Source organism: Anopheles gambiae, chromosome 2 (genome assembly GCF_943734735.2).
Source record: "Anopheles gambiae chromosome 2, idAnoGambNW_F1_1, whole genome shotgun sequence".
In the NCBI taxonomy this organism is placed as follows: Eukaryota; Metazoa; Arthropoda; class Insecta; order Diptera; family Culicidae; genus Anopheles; species Anopheles gambiae.
This window is the reverse complement of record NC_064601.1, coordinates 44,921,563-44,940,471: the sequence shown is the minus strand read 5'-3', so window position 1 is coordinate 44,940,471 and position 18,909 is coordinate 44,921,563. Positions and strand designations below refer to the sequence as shown.

At 41.9% G+C, this 18,909-nt stretch overlaps 3 protein-coding genes across 3 annotated transcripts; 1 reads left to right on the top strand and 2 right to left on the bottom strand.

The window, feature by feature from the left end:
* Positions 1–543: 543 nt before the first annotated feature.
* LOC1278745 (histone H2A) lies at positions 544–2,220 on the bottom strand. The gene has a single exon (XM_061649853.1). The coding sequence runs from the start codon at positions 2,209–2,211 to the stop codon at positions 1,837–1,839; it is 375 nt and encodes a 124-aa protein (XP_061505837.1). The 5' UTR covers positions 2,212–2,220; the 3' UTR covers positions 544–1,836.
* A 9,059-nt stretch (positions 2,221–11,279) lies between these two features.
* On the top strand, positions 11,280–11,971 carry LOC133392042 (histone H2B). The gene has a single exon (XM_061649869.1). The coding sequence runs from the start codon at positions 11,295–11,297 to the stop codon at positions 11,667–11,669; it is 375 nt and encodes a 124-aa protein (XP_061505853.1). The 5' UTR covers positions 11,280–11,294; the 3' UTR covers positions 11,670–11,971.
* A 653-nt stretch (positions 11,972–12,624) lies between these two features.
* Positions 12,625–13,191, bottom strand: LOC133392011 (histone H3). Its single transcript, XM_061649835.1, has one exon. The coding sequence runs from the start codon at positions 13,104–13,106 to the stop codon at positions 12,696–12,698; it is 411 nt and encodes a 136-aa protein (XP_061505819.1). The 5' UTR covers positions 13,107–13,191; the 3' UTR covers positions 12,625–12,695.
* Positions 13,192–18,909: the final 5,718 nt, after the last annotated feature.

The window sequence follows — 18,909 nt, the reverse complement described above, 5'->3', positions numbered from 1 at the left end:
CATTGCGCTTTTTTGGTTTGATTTGTGAAAATGCAACTTCATCGCCGCAATGTTTGTTAACGGCATTTTTAGGCGCCACAACAGCTCGAGAGCATTGACCACACGCGAGAATGAGATAGCGCTAGGGAGGGAAAGAGCACGGACGATGGCTGACAGCGATTGGCCGTCTGATGCACCAACACATCCAAACCTTCGGCAGCGCGTTCAGGCGAGGGGAATGAGGCGGAGCCAGGGACGGGCAGCTCGACGAGCTGCTCGACAAATTTGCCGTTGGAGAGAAAAAGAGGGCATGATAAAATTCTCAGAACGCCTTGATTTCTTCCGTCGCTTTGCGCAGCGGGAAGGCTCAGCCCTCTACGTTACGCTAGCGTTACGCGTAACGCCTGTTTACCACAAACCCAAGCACCATTTTTGAACGCCTGTTTTAACCGCCGTTGATGAGCAAATTAATAGATTATCATGTCTTAATATATTTTTTTTTACATGATAATTAGAAAAGCAAAAATTTTTGAACAAACATAAAAAAGAACAGCAATTGCTTCTAAAGATAACACTCATTGATAATTCATGAGTATAAATAAATTTTATTATTACTATTAGGCTATCATTTTTAACAGCAATCAGAGTTGTAACAACTTCACGTATTATAATTATAACAATCTTACACATAAAAAATGGTTACTTATAAAAATGATTATTTATTTATTTTCCCAACTATTGATAAAGTAGGATAATGAAATACATACAAATATTTACTACCTTCATTAACCTCAATTTAAAAAAGAGCCCTCGCACCTAAAGTAAAGTTTATTCACAATAGGCGGACACATAGATTGAATAGGTAATAATTATATTTCATATGCATTATTAATTTATTAATATTTTTAATATTTTATACTTTCTAATCATAGGAAATGTTGCTAAAATTGAAAGCTTTTGGGGTGTTTATGAACTTTTCAAAAATACTGCTTGGGAATTTTAAAAGGCATGTAACGCTTCTCATATGAACGTAGATCACTGAGCCTTACTTTTACCAATTATTTAGATGGCGTTACTACTGGTTGCAGGGACTTTGATCACCACTAGACGGCGTTATTGAATGTGGAGTTGCATATGCGTTAGGGCATTTCAATACTTTGTATTTTATTGGCATTCCTACATTGCAAATCAATGTATTGTTTAAAACATAGACATACTTTAAAATGCAACACATATTTGGATATATGGTTATTTAAATGAAGTGTGAAACGATCGATTTTACAGTATGTTTGTTTATATGAATCCTCCAAATTTTTGGTCAACCTATTTTAAAGCCATTTTCAAAGTTTCCCAATATATTGAAAACAATATTTTTATGCGAACCTAAGCCTACCTAACCGCACAACATTTTATGACAATCTTCCAGAAAGATGTACCGATACGTTCAACATTTTCCCGTGGTTAACGATAAATCAGGTAAAAATGTTCTTTACTGTTTTCAGAAAAAGGTCAACACGCAGGTATCACTGCTTGCATTTATATGGTAAAACCAACCCTCTTGAACAAGCTACCAGGAAAATTTTATGCATCGCTTATGATATGCTGCATTTTGTAGAAGTCGTAATGAGAGGTTACAGAATCGACAACAGCAAATGATGTTTTTTGTGCCAAAAGAAGGCACTTTTTTTTCATCTACATTTTGTACACAGTTTCAAGCACTGTTCAATGTAAGGAATTTGTATTCCTTCTGGTTCTCCCATAACAGCATAAATCGAATAAAATGTCTTTGGCAAAGTAATTTGTCGCCCTGAAAAGGACGGTTTTGGGTTTGAGATGAAGGAAGCTTTGTCACACCGTTTAAGCCTTCTTTTCGGTCTTCTTGGGCAGCAGCACGGCCTGAATGTTGGGCAGCACACCACCCTGAGCGATGGTTACTCCGGACAGCAGCTTGTTCAACTCCTCGTCGTTGCGGATGGCCAGCTGCAGATGACGCGGGATGATGCGCGTCTTCTTGTTGTCACGGGCAGCGTTTCCGGCCAACTCAAGCACTTCAGCGGCCAAGTATTCCATGACGGCTGCCAGATACACGGGTGCTCCGGCACCGACGCGCTCGGCATAGTTACCCTTGCGCAGGAGACGATGAATACGGCCAACGGGGAACTGAAGACCGGCACGGTTGGAACGGGACTTTGCCTTTCCCTTTACCTTTCCTCCCTTTCCACGGCCAGACATGGTTAGATTTGATTGAGGTACGTTTGTAAGGGATCACGAACAACACGATGTTCTCTTTGAGAAGGGTCTTTACGGAATGTTGTTGTTGTTGTTAGTATGGTTTAGAGAGGCTTTGGCTCCTGCGGAGTTCTTTCGCCTCTTTGTTTATATAATAGGACTATTGGATTGTTATAGTTGATGGAATAAATGTGATAGTTTTAGAAATTTTAGTAGATTTTCCTGTTTCTGTGGATGAGGTGAAAGTATTGAGTCTATGTTGGCGTCAAGATGGCAAGTATTACGAAGTTGTGTGTATCCGTGGCATTCTGTTAAGAGGTGGAATATTGTTATAGTGGTACCGCAGAATTGGCAGAGAGGAGGACTGGATCGTTCGATGAGATGGCTGTGGGTCAGTCTAGTGTGGCCTATTCTTACTCGAGTAAGGATCTTTTGGTCTCGATGTTTTATTACTGATGGCCATGGTGTAGTTGTTAATTTCACTAGCCGAAGGAAGTTGTTTTTGGTTTTAATCCATTCCTTTTCCCACGCCTCTCTTATTTTTCCATTTATATAGATAATTGCGTCTCTTTTAGGCAACGAAGTGTTGTAGGTTGATGTTTTTCTTCGGCCTTTGTTGGCGAGGCGGTCGGCGATCTCGTTGCCTTTGATACCAGTGTGACCAGGTATCCAACAGATGGTGAGTTGTTGATCCTGGTTTATGTGTGGGCTAGTGACCTGGTAGAGCTTTTGGATGTTTGGGTCCTTACATGTTCCATGCTCTAGTGCCGAGAGGACACTCGCACTGTCGGTAAAGATGACGTTTTCCAGGTCAGAGCGCAGGGTATCTTCAACTGCCTGGATTAATGCCAACGTTTCTGCCGTAAAGATGGAAGAGTGATCCGGCAGTTTGGACGCTACTTTATCAATGGGTAAGTAAATCCCGAATCCTGCTGCTGCTTCATCGACTGATCCATCGGTGTAGATGTGATTGTGCTTAATGTATTTGTTGTTGATGTATTCTATGAAATGTTTTTGTGCTATTGTACTATTGCAGCCTGCTTTAAGGATGTTTTTAAAATGCCAGTCTATGTTAGGGGGTTCATGGTACCACGGCCGAGTGCCAAGATGTAATAGTGTTTTGATATCCGGGATATTGCAGTTTGTTATAGCGAAAAGTTCGGAGTTGGCTCTATTGAGGAATGATGGTGCTTGGATATTCTTTTCTTTAATTCTTGTTGCTGTTGCGGCTAATTTAGTTATTATTATATGGCTAAGTGGAAGAAGTCCGCTCTCACTTAGCATAGAGACGATGGGGCTGGTTCGGAAGGCGCCTATGGCATATCTTAGAACGGCATGGTAGATGGGGCTTATTGCTTTTTCAAACTGTTCCTTTTTAATCGATACTATTTCTATACCGTACAGTAGTTTTGGAAGTAACCAGTGATTAATAATGAAGATAAGTGTATCTTTTGAAGCTTTGTGGGTTCCTGTGCTGAGCATTTTGAAAAGGTTGATATTCTTGGTAGCTGTAGTTTTTAACTGTTTAATGTGGGCTTGGAATGTGAGTTTTTGGTCTATTGTGATCCCGAGTATCTTTACTTTTTTGCAGTCTGGAATTTGTGATTGATTAAGGCAAAGCGGTACAGTTGGGTGCGGTTTGGTGCAGATGTGTAGTATATTGCTTTTTTCAGCAGCGATGTCATAACCAATACGTTTTGACCATTCCCATAAGATGTTCAGTCCCTGTTGCAGATTGTATCGCGCTACTCCATTATCTGCATTGCTCGAGATCAGAACGATATCATCAGCGTACACCAGTGGAGTGATGGATGGTGGTAGTGAGCGGAGAAGACTTTCGATGGTAATCAGAAATAATGTTGGAGAAAGGATGGCTCCTTGAGGAACTCCGTTTTCGAGTGTTTTAGTGCTGGATTTGTTCGTTCCAATCAGAACCTCGAAGGTACGGTCTGAGAGGAAATCATCGAGGAATGTGATCATGTTACCTCCGAAATGCCATCTGGCTAGCTGGCGCATGATTGCGTATTTCCATGTTCGATCGAAAGCTTTAGCCAAGTCGATGATAGCACAGTCGGCATGATGTTTATCAGATTTTACTTTGGCCAGCAGTTCTTCGAGTTGCACAAGTTGCTTTGCAGTTGCAGTTGTCCTAAGTAAGTTTCCGTGCCTAATCCGCATCTAAATGCGTGTTGATTAATGCTGAGGAGTTTCCTGCCTTCCAGTTCTTGGGTAAGACGCCGGTTAACCATTCTTTCCAACACTTTTCCGATGCAGTTTAGTAAGCTTATTGGTCTGTAGCTATTTGGGCTGTGTTTAGGTTTATCGGGCTTTAAGATGGGTATTGTTAGACTTTTCTTCCAGTGAGGAGGAATTTTGCCACTCTGCCATATGTGGTTGTAAAGCTTTAAGAGCAGGTTTTTTCCTTCAGAAGGAAGGTTTTTCAACAGTGGATAGCCAATGTCGTCTGGTCCTGCTGAGTTGCCTTTGCACTTGGCAAGAGCCCAACTCAGTTCGGCTATAGAAAAGGATCTATTGTAATGTATGTTGGGTCTGCTATTGAATTGTAATTGTATGGATTCAGTTTTTGCTTTGATGGTCTTAAATTCTGGCGAATAACTATTTGTGGCGGATATGGTGGCAAAATGAGTGGCAAGTACCTCTGGTGTTGATTCAACTGGCACTATTGTGTCGTCATCGGTTTTGATGATGATATGAGCGGTATCTTGCTTGCGTTCTGTTAGGCATTTCACATTTTTCCACATGTCTTTTCCAGACATTTCGGGACTTATGTTGTCTTTGAATCGGTTCCATGATTCTTGTTTTGCCTTCTTTATTTCTTCTCGTGCAATGCGATGAGAAATTTGAAATTCCTCGGAGAGGGTAGGGATATGGGTGTGGTCTTGGTTTTTCTTGGCATTTTGTAGTTTTCGGAGCGCCTTGCGTCTCCTTTTTATGGCTTTTGCGACAGTGTCGTTCCACCAGTGAACACTTCGTTTGCCTGGTTTGCCCTTTGATTTTGGGATTGATTTAGCTGCTGCATCGTTTATGATCTTGATGATGTTTTCTTCTCTTGCCTGAGGATCTGAATGTAGATGTTTTATTATGTTTATTTGGTATGATGTCCAATCGGCATTCTCGTATTTCCATTTTGGTCGTTGTTTATTTTCCGGAAGAGATGATTTGCTTTTGACAATGATCGGATAGTGATCACTGCCATGTGTGTCCGCCAACACGTAAAGTTTAAGTTCGTTGAGGAGGGAGGAGGATGAGATGATGTAGTCAAGGAAGGATTCTGTACCTGAAGAGATACATAGTCGGGTAGGGTTGGGGTTGGAAATGAAAGAAAGATTATGGTTAGTAAAAATGTTATTTAGTTTATTAAATTTTCTGTTAGTTTGGGAGATTCTAAGATTCTTATCTTCTGCATTAAGGTTTCCTGCTATTAGCAAGGGATGTGAAAAAAGGTTAAGAAATGAGTTAAGCTCGGATTCGTTGAAGTTAGGTCTAGGGGGTAGGTAGAGTGAAACGATGGTCATGTCTATGGGAGACTTAATATTTACTGCTATTGCGGAAAGATTGGTGTTAGTTTTTATTAATTTGAAGGGAATAGATTTATGTACACCTATTGCAACACTGTGATGTAGGTTAGTTGGAGAGAGCTTGTAGGACCAATTGTAGTGATTAAGTGGAGAGTGGTTGGTATTTGGTGGATCGCAAACTTCTTGAAGTGTTATGACGGCAGGTTTGTATTCGTTAATTAGAAGTTGAAGTTCGTAGAGGTTAGTGTTCATTCCTCTTATGTTCCAGTTTAATAGAAATGGTTTGTTTATGTCATTAGTATTATTGGTTGTGGAGAGCATGATAATGATTTAGGTTAGTAGACTATTGTGGTAAGAGGAAAGGAGAATAAATTCAGTGGCGATGTTTTTTCTTCGATGGTTTGGCAGTTGGCGATCGTTGTTCGGAGGGAAGAGTGGGAGAAGCAATGGGCGAGATGACTGTGATTTCGTTGGATGCCATGTTTTTTACTGCATTTCTTAGTTCTTCTTCTTCCGATGAGACGTTTTCCAGGTTGTGGTTTCGTTTGCGGGATTGTGCTGAGATGACTGATGTGGCCGAATTTTCTGATTCTGTGTCGGATGTAGACATTGATTCCTGGTCATTTGTTTCGTTGTCGGTTTCGAGGCTTTCCGTTGCTTCAGCATTGTTGTTGCTCTCGCAGACATTGTTGGATTGGGTCGAGCTTTGGTTTTCTTCGATTTGTGTAGTGGCTTCGTTCGTTGGGTTATTCTTATTTTTCTTTTCCATTTCCATTTCCATTCCAAGAATTTCCATTTGGTTCTTTCAGTTTCTTCAGAAGAGCTTCGATGAGCTTGCTCTGGGTATCCATCTTTTTCATCTGATCTACGATCGTTTTCTTCAGTTCATTTTGTTCTTCTTCGAGCCGCTTGATTTTCATGTCTTTATCATCCACCGTGGTAGTTTGTTGCGCAAATGTGATTCGCTGCTGTACAGCACTTGTTCGCTGATGTTGTTGGAGGGCCATTTGCCGAGCTTCCTTGTAGGTGCAGTTGTGGTCGACTTTTATTTTGATGACTTGTTCTTCAAATTGGAACGCAGGGCATTCGCGAGAAAATGCGCTGTGTTCGCCTTTGCAGTTCACGCAAGCGGGATGGGTCGAACATTCACCGTGTGCTGCGGTTCCGCAGTTTCCACACACCTGTCCCTTTGAGCAGCGCATTTTTGTGTGCCCATAGGTGGCGCATTTGTAGCACAGCATTGGTTTTGGGTAGTATGGTTTCGTTCGCACCTGCAACAGCCCTATGCGAAGGGATTCCGGTATTTTTCCAGCTTCTACGCGTATCAGGAAAGAGTTCGATGGTTGTATTTCGTCATTCACCTTTCGGGTGAATCGTCGGACTTGCTTGACGTTTTGACTTTCCATGTTGAGCAAAATTTCTTCGTCCTTTAGTCCTTTCAGCTCCGGGGCGAATATTACGCACTGGACTGTGTTCAGCGTAGCGTGTGGGGTGATGGATACTTTTGTACCATCGATGAGTTGCGTGATGCTTTGCATTTTTGTGTACTGCGCAACGTTTCGGGTTTTGATCAGATATTTCTGCCCGAATTCCATCGAGTGGCTGCTTTCGGTAAGCTCTCCAACCACGTTGGTAATGCTCTTTGAAATTATCCATGGGTTTTGCGGGAGCTTAAAGCCTTTCAACGGCTCGAGAACGAGGAACTTCATGTCCCCAAACTCGTTATTACGATCCATCCATGGTGGTAGTGATCGAGCTCTCTGGGGAGGCTCGGGCGGAAGTGCATCCCGTACAGGATGGGAGGGTCCCGGCATTTTGCCGGGTTGGTTAGTTTTATTTAGTTCAATGCAATGTATATAGTGTATATAAGGTTATAAAGAAATATATGAAATAAAGTAAATAAATGTTCCTTAAAAGCAAAAGTTCAATTAATCTTAAGACTAATATTTACAATTTCGGAATAGTAAAATAAAAGAGTTTTAATTTCAAGATAAATAAGATAATTTTTCTCGTTACTCTCCCGAGTAGCGGGGTAAAATGGCACGAAAACACCGGCTTCACTGCTTACGCTGCGAGCGACGTTTTTGGCGCCAATGCGCTGTGCTTGTCACACGTTCCAAACTGTGTCGTGTGTGCGTGTGTATGTATCACTCTCACGGAAACAATATCAACGCGCGCAGCTGGCACTGTGGTTTATCTCTCCCGAGATCACACACAAAAAGTAACGGTATATTCACTACTTACCAACGTTCTCTCCCGAGATCGTTGGCGTAGACACTGAAATTGAACAAAAACACGTCCGTCCGGGTGAACCGCTGATCTTTTTATAATACAGGGTCTTTTTATAATAGGGGTCTTTTTATAATAGAACAATTTTGACCCGACCGATGCTTATATAGCAGCTTATTCGTGCTGCCCGATACTCGTTTGGAATTTTTCGAGCTGCACGATACGTATTCTCTCTCACAGCCCGTTATAAGCGATCGGAGAGCTCGGAATTTTTCTAGAAAGCAAACAGCAAGAGAAGAAAACATCATCAAGATCATAAACGATGCAGCAGCGAAATCAATCCCAAAATCAAAAGGCAAACCAGGCAAACGAAGTTTTCACTGGTGGAACGACACTGTCGCAAAAGCCATAAAAAGGAGACGCAAGACGCTCCGAAAACTACAAAATGCCAAGAAAAACCAAGACCACACCCATATCCCTACCCTCTCCGAGGAATTTCAAATTTCTCATCGCATTGTACGAGAAGAAATAAAGAAGGCAAAACAAGAATCATAGAACCGATTCAAAGACAACATAAGTCCCGAAATGTCTGGAAAAGACATGTGGAAAAATGTGAAATGCCTAACAGAACGCAAGCAAGATACCGCTCATATCATCATCAAAACCGATGACGACACAATAGTGCCAGTTGAATCAACACCAGAGGTACTTGCCACTCATTTTGCCACCATATCCGCCACAAATAGTTATTCGCCAGAATTTAAGACCATCAAAGCAAAAACTGAATCCATACAATTACAATTCAATAGCAGACCCAACATACATTACAATAGATCCTTTTCTATAGCCGAACTGAGTTGGGCTCTTGCCAAGTGCAAAGGCAACTCAGCAGGACCAGACGACATTGGCTATCCACTGTTGAAAAACCTTCCTTCTGAAGGAAAAAACCTGCTCTTAAAGCTTTACAACCACATATGGCAGAGTGGCAAAATTCCTCCTCACTGGAAGAAAAGTCTAACAATACCCATCTTAAAGCCCGATAAACCTAAACACAGCCCAAATAGCTACAGACCAATAAGCTTACTAAACTGCATCGGAAAAGTGTTGGAAAGAATGGTAAACCGGCGTCTTACCCAAGAACTGGAAGGCAGGAAACTCCTCAGCATTAATCAACACGCATTTAGATGCGGATTAGGCACGGAAACTTACTTTGTGCAACTCGAAGAACTGCTGGCCAAAGTAAAATCTGATAAACATCATGCCGACTGTGCTATCATCGACTTGGCTAAAGCTTTCGATCGGACATGGAAATACGCAATCATGCGCCAGCTAGCCAGATGGAATTTCGGAGGTAACATAATCACATTCCTCGATGATTTCCTCTCAGACCGTACCTTCGAGGTTCTGATTGGAACGAACAAATCCAGCACTAAAACACTCGAAAACGGAGTTCCTCAAGGAGCCATCCTTTCTCCAACATTATTTCTGATTAGCATCGAAAGTCTTCTCCGCTCACTACCACCATCCATCACTCCACTGGTGTACGCTGATGATATCGTTCTGATCTCGAGCAATGCAGATAATGGAGCAGCGCGATACAATCTGCAACAGGGACTGAACATCTTATGGGAATGGTCAAAATGTATTGGTTATGACATCGCTGCTGAAAAAAGCAATATACTACACATCTGCACCAAACCGCACCCAACTGTACCGCTTTGCCTTAATCAATCACAAATTCCAGACTGCAAAAAAGTAAAGATACTCGGGATCACAATAGACCAAAAACTCACATTCCAAGCCCACATTAAACAGTTAAAAACTACAGCAACCAAGAATATCAACCTTTTCAAAATGCTCAGCACAGGAACCCACAAAGCTTCAAAAGATACACTTATCTTCATTATTAATCACTGGTTACTTCCAAAACTACTGTACGGTATAGCAATAGTATCGATTAAAAAGGAACAGTTTGAAAAAGCAATAAGCCCCATCTACCATGCCGTTCTAAGATATGCCATAGGCGCCTTCCGAACCAGCCCCATCGTCTCTATGCTAAGTGAGAGCGGACTTCTTCCACTTAGCCATATAATAATAACTAAATTAGCCGCAACAGCAACAAGAATTAAAGAAAAGAATATCCAAGCACCATCATTCCTCAATAGAGCCAACTCCGAACTTTTCGCTATAACAAACTGCAATATCCCGGATATCACAACACTGTTACATCTTGGCACTCGGCCGTGGTACCATGAACCCCCTAACATAGACTGGCATTTTAAAAACATCCTTAAAGCAGGCTGCAATAGTACAATAGCACAAAAACATTTCATAGAATACATCAACAACAAATACATTAAGCACAATCACATCTACACCGATGGATCCGTCGATGAAGCAGCAGCAGGATTCGGGATTTACTCACCCATTGATAAAGTAGCGTCCAAACTGCCGGATCACTCTTCCATCTTTACGGCAGAAACGTTGGCATTAATCCAGGCAGTTGAAGATACCCTGCGCTCTGACCTGGAAAACGTCATCTTTACCGACAGTGCGAGTGTCCTCTCGGCACTAGAGCATGGAACATGTAAGGACCCAAACATCCAAAAGCTCTACCAGGTCACTAGCCCACACATAAACCAGGATCAACAACTCACCATCTGTTGGATACCTGGTCACACTGGTATCAAAGGCAACGAGATCGCCGACCGCCTCGCCAACAAAGGCCGAAGAAAAACATCAACCTACAACACCTCGTTGCCTAAAAGAGACGCAATTATCTATATAAATGGAAAAATAAGAGAGGCGTGGGAAAAGGAATGGTTTAAAACCAAAAACAACTTCCTTCGGCTAGTGAAATTAACAACTACACCATGGCCATCAGTAATAAAACATCGAGACCAAAAGATCCTTACTCGAGTAAGAATAGGCCACACTAGACTGACCCACAGCCATCTCATCGAACGATCCAGTCCTCCTCTCTGCCAATTCTGCGGTACCACTATAACAATATTCCACCTCTTAACAGAATGCCACGGATACACACAACTTCGTAATACTTGCCATCTTGACGCCAACATAGACTCAATACTTTCACCTCACCCACAGAAACAGGAAAATCTACTAAAATTTTTAAAACTATCACATTTATTCCATCAGCTATAGCAATATAATAATCTGACTTTTCCCCACAAAGAGGCGAAAGAACTCCGCAGGAGCCAAAGTCTCTCTAAACCATACTAACAACAACAAAAGAACGCAATCACCCGTTGAATCATACACATCGTGTCCCAGTGTTGAGTGAATTTTTCCGTCGAAATGGCACCCAAAACCAGTGGCAAAGCTGCGAAGAAGTCTGGCAAGGCCCAGAAAAATATTTCCAAGTCCGACAAGAAAAAGAAGCGCAAGACCCGCAAGGAAAGCTACGCTATTTACATCTACAAAGTGTTGAAGCAAGTCCACCCGGATACTGGCATCTCTTCGAAGGCCATGAGCATCATGAACAGCTTCGTCAACGATATCTTCGAACGCATTGCTGCTGAGGCATCCCGCTTGGCGCACTACAACAAGCGTTCGACGATCACGTCCCGCGAAATCCAAACCGCTGTTCGTCTGCTGCTGCCTGGTGAGCTTGCCAAGCACGCCGTCTCCGAAGGAACGAAGGCTGTCACAAAGTACACCAGCTCGAAGTAAGCCACTGAAATGATTGGCTTCGTTCTCTCAAATCGGTCCTTTTCAGGACCACAAACCGCATTCAAACAAAGAATTATCCTTCGTTTCATCTGCACCAGCGAATTAGCGCTTTAATTTCAGGGTGTCCGTCTTCGTCAACGTAATTGTTCAGTTTGTTGCGTTTGCCTGTACTAAATGGCATTAGTGCAGGTAAACGCAGCCATATCCTAAGTTTGTTTGCGAACTTTGTATTGGAAACAATGATGCTGTGATTGACATTAAAGTTCTGGGTTGTTCATTGTAAATATTAATGTTAAAAAGAACCTTAGCACGTTTACAAAAACATTAAAAAGAAGTCCGCACTGGTTGGAAGCGTTTTGCGAGGTGAAATTGTAAATGGAGTTTCGTGTATCATGAATTATGAATAGAAGTCGTTTCGCTCGTTGTATGACAATCATTTTTTTAAATTAAATTTTCCTCGCGCATACGAGGATAATTTATCGACAAAGCAACCAATAGCAGCTTATGTGTCGTGAGTCAAATTTTGTAATAGATTTGTTCGATTTTAAACTTGCTTATAAGGATTGAAGGGTCGTCTTAAGCGTTTGAATTAAAGTGTGTATAAGCATCAGTTAAGCTGTTTGTGTCGAACATTTGTTGTAAAATATATAGTCATACTATTCGTTCGTAGTTTGTTGTAAGCAGCGATGTTGGTATAATAGTCATAGATAATATAGATGGTAATAAAATATTGATCAATATAGTCAAAATCCTCAGATGCCCTATTAAATAGCGAAACTTTGACAAGAAAAAGTTAAAATACCTCCCATAACATTGATTATTTAAAACAAATTTTCCCCCTTTTCACACTTTCCTCGTTATAACAAAACGACATACGTGAAGGCTTGCATTCGTATGTACAATTTCATAATAGCAATCGAAAGAAAATTCTTGGAATGTTCAACAGTATTGGTGGTCCTGAAAAGGACCGTTTTGAGAAGGAAATGCCCCGTTTAGACAGGGACCGCTTCCGGATGCATGGACGATTTAGGCACGCTCTCCGCGGATGCGACGGGCCAGCTGGATGTCCTTGGGCATGATGGTGACGCGCTTGGCGTGGATGGCGCACAGATTCGTGTCTTCGAACAGACCAACCAGATACGCCTCGCTGGCTTCCTGCAGCGCCATGACGGCTGAGCTCTGGAAGCGGAGATCAGTCTTGAAGTCCTGGGCGATCTCACGCACCAAGCGCTGGAAGGGCAGCTTGCGGATGAGCAGCTCGGTCGACTTCTGGTAGCGACGGATTTCTCGGAGGGCCACCGTTCCCGGACGGTAACGATGCGGCTTCTTCACTCCTCCGGTGGCCGGGGCACTTTTACGAGCAGCCTTGGTGGCCAGCTGCTTGCGAGGAGCCTTACCTCCAGTCGATTTACGAGCGGTTTGCTTGGTACGAGCCATTTCACTTCGGGAGCGTAGGTTTCGTTGAGCACGGAGCGAACTTGTTTATTTGACAAAAGTTGAACGTTAAATGAGGAAACTGCTCGAACAAGAGCTCTTTTTATGCGCTTGCCAACCCTTGTTTTCTCTCATCTTAAGAGCAAGAGGGAATGCGTGGATGAAAAAGTATAAATAGGGACGTTGAGCTCGAAAACGCTCATTCGTGATCGTCACATTCGTGATCGTCCAGTCATTCGTGATCGTCCATTCCGTAAAGACCATTCGACTTGTGACAGCTGAAGTGTGCGGACGTATTTCTTATACCTCCTGCTCTGTAGTCTGTGATTTGTTACCCGGTATTTTTCCTCTTTGTTTTGTGTGCGACCTTGCTGTGAAGTGTTACTTTTAGCCGTTCAATGCAGTCCTTTTCAGGACTGGTTTTACGTGGTTAGGGATAATATCTGTATCACAGTGAAGTGTTTGTTGGTGTGGTGATTCTGTGATTTAAACAGTGATTTGAAATTGAAATAAACAGTTGTTTTAAAAGATAAATTTTTACATTGGGCCGACAACATGTCAGACCCTCCCCCCTTAGGGGGGAATTTTCCCCCTCCCGGGACCACTCGTAGAGTGAGACCTATGCCCCCGTGGATGGACAAAGACAATGAGAATGGTGAACTAAAGTATTTGGTGCTTAAAATGGCAAATGACTCTGTCTTGCCCGTAAACCCATTCATCGTAGGTAAAACCATCAAGGACGCCGTTGGCAGTGATCTTAGTGAGTTTGGCCGTAAAATCGACAGTGGAAAGAAGCTTTTGCTGAAAACTAGGAACCAAAGCCACTTCGAGAAGCTACAAAAAATTACAAAGTTAATCGATGGATCCCTTGTGAAAGTTGCTCCTCATGTGACCCTCAATAGTGTTCAGTGTGTAATTTTTGCCCCGGATCTAAAAGGATTAAGTGATGAAGATATTCTGGAGAACTTGAGTGACCAAAAAGTAATGAATGTTCGGCGTTTTACGCGTAAAGTGAATGGTGAAATTGTGCCAACAAACATTTTTCTGCTTCGAATCAATGCTACCTCCATTGCGGAGTTTATTCGCCTTGGTGCTTTACAAGTAAAAACAAGAGCCTATTACCCGAAACCAATGCAGTGTTTTAAGTGTGGACAGTTTGGACATACACAGATTCACTGTAAACTGTCGCCTACCTGCACTAACTGTGGTACCCCTGCGCATGGAGAGTGCACCGTAGATCCCGTGTGCATAAACTGCAAGGACAACCACAGCACCACGTCTCGTACCTGTCCCCGCTACATTCAAGAAGAACAGGTCATCAAGTACAAGATCGACAACAACTGTTCTTACGGTGAGGCACGTAAAGTTCTGCTTAATGCTACCCATTCCACAAATTCTAGTCCCATTCAAAACCGCATCACATACGCACAACAGACACACACAGTAGATGAAAAAGACACCCAAATTGAAGAACTCAAGAAAAAGAATGAATCTCTAGAAAAAATGATAATTTTGCTTACACAAACAGTAACTAATCTAACAACAAAAATCGAAGATCAGGATAAAACTATGAAAAGAATGTGCAAGAATTTTGAAAAGAGTTTAGAAAAAAAGAAAATAGAATCTCAAATGGAAATTGAAGAGGATGAAAGTGAAGAAGAATTAGACGATTTTAGCTCGGAAGAAAGCACGGAAGAAAGCACTGAAGAAGAAACTGAAGAAGATAATGAAGACAAAAAAGTAGAAAAAGTAAAACATGTAAAACAAAATGACGTAGACGAACAAAATAACACCACTAACAAACGGAAACGTTCCCACCAAAAGAACACCCCCTCCTCGGAAGAGGAATCCCAACCCCGAAAAATCATCCCCATCTCTCCCTCATCCCAATCCCCCAACCCTCCCACATCCAATCCTTCTCCCTCTGTCGCCTCTAAAAAAACTCTTAGATCTAACACGAAATCTGTAGATTAATTTATAATTTCAATATTAACAATATCCTTCTGATTATAAGCATTAACTTTCATTCATTTTTCCTTTACTACATAATTCAATTCATCCTATCAATCTAATAACTATTCATCCATATTTGCATTATCCTGGAATATCAGAAGCATGAACCAAAATATAGAAGAACTAAAACTACTAATCAATAGACACGATCCAACAATAATCACCCTTCAAGAAGTAATGACAGTTCCCTCTCTCCTTAGCTCTCCTCTTAATAGATACAATTGGTACACTAACATACACCCAACCATACCTCATCATAGTGTAGCTGTAGGCATTTTAAAACACATTCCATCAAATAGAATAGCTATATCCACTAATCTTCCCGCAGTAGTTGTAGAAATTTCTTCTCCCGTACAATGCTCCATAGTATGTTTATATCTTTCTCATTCAATCAACCCTTTTACAATAATTTCCGATCTCACTAGTACCTTTCAGCAAATTAATAATAATTTAATTGTTTTAGGGGATTTTAATGCCCAACATACCACCTGGGGATGCTCGACCTCATGTAACAGAGGGAACAGCATTGCTTGTGTTTTTGAAACAATTGGTCTGGAAGTAATTTCAAACCAATCCGCTACACGTATTTCTCCCATAAACGGCAAAGGCTCCATACTTGACTACTGCGCTGTATCATCTTCTATGGCACAGCAGTTCACAGTTACAGTTTCTAATGACACTCATGGTAGTGATCATTTTCCACTTTTAATCCACAGTAGTTTAAATCCCCAGCGGCCTCTTCTCCGCCCCAGGTGGAAATATGAGGAGGCCAATTGGGCAGCATATCAAAGAGAAATAATATTCAATCTTCCACTTGATGAAAATCCCCCTCTCTCTCGCTTTACTGCATGCATTGAATACGCCGCTTCTCGGAGTATTCCCCGTACAACTGGAAAACCTGGAAAAAGATGTGAGCCATGGTGGAACGCAACAGTTGCTACAGCTATTAAAGCTCGCAGAGCTGCTTTGCGTAAATTCCGCCGAGCTAGCAAAAATCCGGATAATTTTTTCACACCAATTTTTGCTGAGGAATTTCGTACAGCCAATCGATTTGCCAAGGAAGCAGTTCGTCTTGCCAAAAAGAATTACTGGGATAATTTCATTAATGAAATTAATCCTCAGTTATCTAGCAAGGAAGTGTGGAGACGAGTCGGTTGTTTGAATGGTAAAAATCAACAAAGCTCCACAATAGTTCTCAAAACCCAGGACACTATCATTGCCCCTGCTGAAGTACCTGAAGCCTTTGCCATCCACTTTTCTGATGTTTCTGCCACACACAATTATCCGAGTAATTTTCAAACCCATAAACTTAACACTGAATCTGTTCCAATTTCTTTCCCTGATGCCACTGAACATAGATACAATAGTCTTTTCACATTAACTGAACTCCATTGGGCATTAAGGAAATGTAAAGGTAGATCTGCTGGTCCCGATAACATAGGATATCCCTTACTGCAAAACCTCCCTGTAGAATCTAAATCCACCCTTCTTAACATTTACAATAGTATTTGGTCTTCTGGTAATATTCCTAATGATTGGAAAAGTAGTTTAACTATCCCCATACCCAAACCTAACAAACCTAACAACAACGTTGATAGCTACCGTCCAATCTCCCTCCTTAGCTGCATGGGTAAAGTTTTAGAACGCATGGTTAATCGCCGCCTCTCGCAAGAATTAGAAGACAGAAACCTGCTTAGCTCTGACCAACACGCTTTTCGGAGCGGGTTGGGCACGGAAACATATTTTGCCAAATTAGATGATACTATTCAAAAATCAATAGACCAGGATCATCACATAGACTTTGCCATCATAGATATTTCCAAAGCTTTTGATCGCACTTGGCGCCATTCCATTCTTTCTCAACTAGCTTTTTGGGGCTTTGGTGGCCGGCTCACTAATTTCATAGACAATTTTTTTACAGACAGATCATTTAGAGTCCTAATCGGTAATAGTGTTTCTAATCCATATCCTCTAGAAAACGGTGTCCCTCAGGGCGCCATCCTTTCTCCTACACTTTTCCTTATCAGTATAGAATCTCTGTTTTGCTCCATTCCATATGAAATCAAACCTTTTGTCTATGCCGATGATATCATTCTGGTCTCTTCATCGAGATCTGTTAGCACGTCTCGTCAGCTTCTCCAAAAAGGAGTTGACAAGATAAGGCAATGGTCTCGGTGGACAGGTCATGAAATATCCCATTCCAAATCTCAAATCCTCCATATCTGCAAAATGGGCTTTCATCGCAAACTACCAATCAAACTTCACAACCACATCATACCAAATGTAAACTCAGCGAAAATATTAGGTGTTACATTTGACACAAAACTTACTTTCATTCCCCACTCCAACCGGATAAGAAAAGAAGCAAAAACCAGACTGAACCTCTTTAGGATGTTAGGAGCTGGACAACATCGTGCATCACGTCTAACACTTCTGCAGATCCTCAATAGCTGGCTGCTTCCCAAAATTCTCTACGGTATTGAGATTGTCTCTCGCCAACGAGAAAACTTTGAGAAGCGTATTGCTCCCATATACCATACAGCCATCCGCCTTTCAACTGGAGCCTTCTGCACCAGTCCAATCCTCTCTCTACTTTGTGAGAGCGGACTTCTTCCTTTTGATTACATTATCACCAACAGATTAACAGCAGCAGCAGGACGCATCCTAGAGAAGGACATCAAAGCCGAATCATTTATCAACAGAGTCAATGCACAATTTCTTGCCCTTACCAACAACCAGCTTCCCCATATCAGCAAGCTTACCGGACGCGGAGGACGCCCTTGGTATCGTCAACCGCCTACAATAGACTGGTCTTTAAAAGATAAACTACGTGCAGGAAATTGCAGCCATATCGCCGGCCATCATTTTACCAGTCTCATCCAAAGCAAATACCAGAATCACCATCATATCTTTACCGACGGCTCTGTCCTTAATGAATCCGCCGGTTTCGGTATTTTCTCCTCCAACAACAGTTGTGCCATCAAACTACCAGACCAAACCTCTATATTCTCAGCTGAAGCAATAGCCATGATAGTCGCCGCGCAAGAAAGTATTTGCCTTAATAAACCAAATATTATTTTCACCGACAGTGCCAGTGTTCTAGCCGCCATAGAACACGGTAACATCCGAGATCCGCACATCCAACTATTAGATCAACTTGATAACTCCCCGATTATAACATTCTGCTGGATACCTGGTCACTCGGGTATCAGCGGAAACGAGAAAGCTGACCAACTTGCAAACCACTCCGTCGGCTCTCGCCCTCCAGAAAACAACACAACCATATCCCGCAGAGACTTCAACATATGGAGCAAAACAATAGTTGACGAAAAATGGAACCTCACCTGGCACCGGAAACAAAATTCTATTCTTCGAACCATCAAACCATCAACAACAGCCTGGAAAGACACACACTCCAGCCAGAACCAACGAGTGCTATCACGCCTCAGGATTGGACACACCCGGCTTACACATTCCTATCTCCTAGAAAAGTCCAGTCCACCGTTATGCAGCTTTTGTGGCGTAAACATTACTGTTCGTCATATTCTCACCGATTGCCATGGATACACCACCGAACGCGCCTTATGCCATCTTGATACCAGCATAGACATCATCCTATCACCCGACCCCAAATGTCAGCGAAAACTCCTCAAATTCCTCCGTATGACAAACCTTTATGAAGAAATTTAGTTTATCAGAATAATATGTGTCGTAAATTAATATTGATCTTAAATTGATAATTTAATAAATTGATCTTCCTTTTAGTTATAAGCTTAGTTTTAAGGTAACCGAG